This window comes from Elephantulus edwardii, unplaced genomic scaffold (assembly GCF_000299155.1).
Source record: "Elephantulus edwardii isolate Elephantulus edwardi_28Jun2011 unplaced genomic scaffold, EleEdw1.0 scaffold00217, whole genome shotgun sequence".
NCBI classification, from domain to species: domain Eukaryota; kingdom Metazoa; phylum Chordata; class Mammalia; order Macroscelidea; family Macroscelididae; genus Elephantulus; species Elephantulus edwardii.
In genome coordinates this window covers 3,653,781-3,656,585 of record NW_006399967.1, presented here as the reverse complement: position 1 = coordinate 3,656,585, position 2,805 = coordinate 3,653,781, and the positions used below count along the sequence as shown (strand labels likewise).

The 2,805-nt window shown below is 50.9% G+C and overlaps 1 protein-coding gene across 1 annotated transcript in view; it reads left to right on the top strand.

Annotated features, from left to right (window-relative positions):
* The window catches only part of LOC102852309 (caskin-1-like), a 10,561-nt gene that overhangs the window by 5,164 nt on the left and 2,592 nt on the right, over positions 1 to 2,805 (top strand). Inside the window, exon 6 of the mRNA XM_006898005.1 lies at positions 2,378 to 2,437. Within this exon, the coding sequence (XP_006898067.1) occupies positions 2,378 to 2,437 (60 nt within the window). The remainder of the gene's footprint in view (positions 1 to 2,377; positions 2,438 to 2,805) is intronic.

Below are 2,805 nucleotides of genomic sequence, written 5' to 3'. Positions count from 1 at the left end.
GAGATTGTCCCTCCTTTCCCAGCAGAGCATCTGGCGGATTTGAACCGTGCGCCTCTGGGATTGCAGTGCAGCTTCTTGCCACTAGGCCACCAGAGCTCCCATCACTCAGCATTTCTTAAGCTGAAGGAACTGAAGAATAAATTCAAGCCTCCAGTTGCAATGCTTAAGGATGCTATGGGCAGACTATTGAATGATTCAGGAGGCATTATATACAGTCATTGTACCAAAAAGAATTGGCTGACACAGAAGAACTTCAAGAAACAATACATGATCAAGAGGCAAGGGTGATGAAGGAGGAAGTTCAGCCTGCTCTGAAGGACTTGGCAAAAAAATAAAATCCCAGGAATTGATGGAACATCAATTGATGAATTTCAACAAAGAGATGCAGCCCTAGTTGTGCTCACCAAGTTGCACCAAGAAATCTGGAGGACAACTACTTGGCCAACTGACCGGAAAGAGATCCCTATTTATTCTCATTCCAAAAAAGGGTGACCTGACAGAGCGGAAATTATCAAACAATCTCACTAATATTATACACTAGCAAAATCCTACTAAAGATCATCCAGAAACTACTGGAACAGTACATTGACAGAGAACGACCAGAAATGCAAGCTGGAGTTAGAAGAGGTCGTGGCACTAGACATTATTGCCAATGTCAGGTGGATCTTGGCAGAGAGCAAAGAGTACTAGAAGAATGTCTGTGTTTCATTGACTATGCAAAGGCATTTGACTGTGTGAATCACAACAAATTGTGGCTAACCTTGAGGAAAATGGGAATTCCAGAAAACTTTTGACTGTGCTTATGCTAAACCTATATTTGGACCAGGAAGCAGTCCTCAGAGTGGAGCAGGGAAACACTGCGTATTTCAAATTCGGGAAAGGAATGCATCAGGGATGCATCTTGTCTCTGTACCTTTTCAATCTACATGCAGAACAGATCATCCTGGAGGGTGGGTTTTATGAGGAGGAATGTGGCATCAGGATTGCAGAAAGACTCATCAACCGCCTACATTATGCAGATGACACAACCTTGCTTGCTGAAACTGAGGAGGACTCCCCATCAGATGGACTGACACAGTGACTCTAACACAGGCTGGAACATATCACAGGGGCTAGGGAAGGTGAAGAATAGGGCAAGGCCCAGACCTGTTGTTCACCTGCTGGGCTATCATGTGGCTCAGAGTTGAGTTTAGGAAACCAGTTTCCTCAAAAGTTAAGGTTCAAAAGAATACTTAAGGACAAGAGTATCGGTTGTTGTTGAAGGTGCCATCAAGTCGCCTGTGAGTCACAGTGACCCTATGTACACTAAATCTGAAGTCTACCCTGGCGTAAGCCAGTCTCATTGATTCTGAAACACCTACTCCATTGCCCCAGTTACTGTATCAATCCATCTCATCCAGGGTCTTCCTCTCCTGTTCTGTCCCTCCACCCTTCCGAACATGATGTCCTCCGAGGATTGGTCCCTCCTGGCTATGTGTCTGAAGTATATGAGATGGAGCTTCAAAAATTCTAGCCTTCAAAGAGAAACTTAGTTTTACCCTCTCCAAGACAGACTTTTTTGTTTTCTTGGCAGTTCATGGCATGTTCAAGACTCTTCTTCAGCACCACCAACTCAAAGGCATCAATTCTTCTTCTGTCCTCTGTAGTCACTGTTCAACTCTCTGATGCATAGCAAGTAACTGCGAAGAGGCACACCTTAGTCTCTTGACTGACATCCTTACTTTTCAGTGCTTGGGAGAGGTTCTTGACTGCAGATTTACATAATGCAACTCGTCTTTTGGTTTCCTGACTGCTGGTGCCCAGAGTGTGGATCCAAGAAAGCTGAAATTGTTAACCTCAATCTCTTCTCCATCCATCATGGTGCTGGCAGTTGGCCCAGTGAGAATCTATTGTCTTCTTAATGTTGAACTTCAATCCATATAGAAGACTACAGTCCTTGACCTTCTGCAGCCAATGCTTCAGGTCCACCTCAGTTTCAGAGTCTCGGAAGATAGGCTCAGTTCCACAAACCCCAGAATATTGGGTTCTCTGAGAATTAAGACTCTCGCAGGAGATGAACACTCAGCATTATTAAAGTTCATGAGCCCTTCTACAGTGCAGTCACCTGGCCCCCTTTGTTTGACTGCCCCAGGGGGGCTATGGGGAGCCCTCTGGCTGGACTAGGGCGGGTCTTAGCTCAGAATTGAAGGGAAACTACAACCCCCAGAGTGCCCCACGCGCGGCGTCGCCGACGTCGCGCGCGGCTCGTCGGGAATCGTAGTTCGCGCCTGCGCCGTGGCGCGGACTTCCTGTCCCACAAGCCCCTGCGCGCCGTCCTCCTCGTCCTCCAGGCCGCCCGCCTCCGTCTTAGTCCACCTGCCGCCGCCCGCTCCTCCAGCCCCGCGCCGCCGCCGCCGGCCCCGGGCAGATGTCCTTCACCTTCGCCTCGCCCACCCAGGTTCGGACGCCGATCGCGACCCCCTTCCTCCGAGCCACCCGCAGTCAGCGCACCGCACTCCCTGCTCCCTGGACCCCGAATCGTGTCCGGATCCCGCCTGGGCCCCTACACTTCCTGGTGGCCCGGAAATCGGGCCCTCCCCCCAGTTCCCGAGTGACCTCCCGGGGGCCGAGTCCGCGTCGTTCGCAGGCGGCTGGACCCCACTGTGGACCCACTCCCTCCTCCTCGGGTCGCTGGACCCCGAGCTTGCACTGTGATCCCCCCTCCCTCTTCGGGTCGCTGGACCCCGACCTTGCACTGTGATTCCCCCCTCTCCCTCCTCGTAGGGTCGCTGGACCCCGACTTTGCACTGTGATCACCCCACTCCC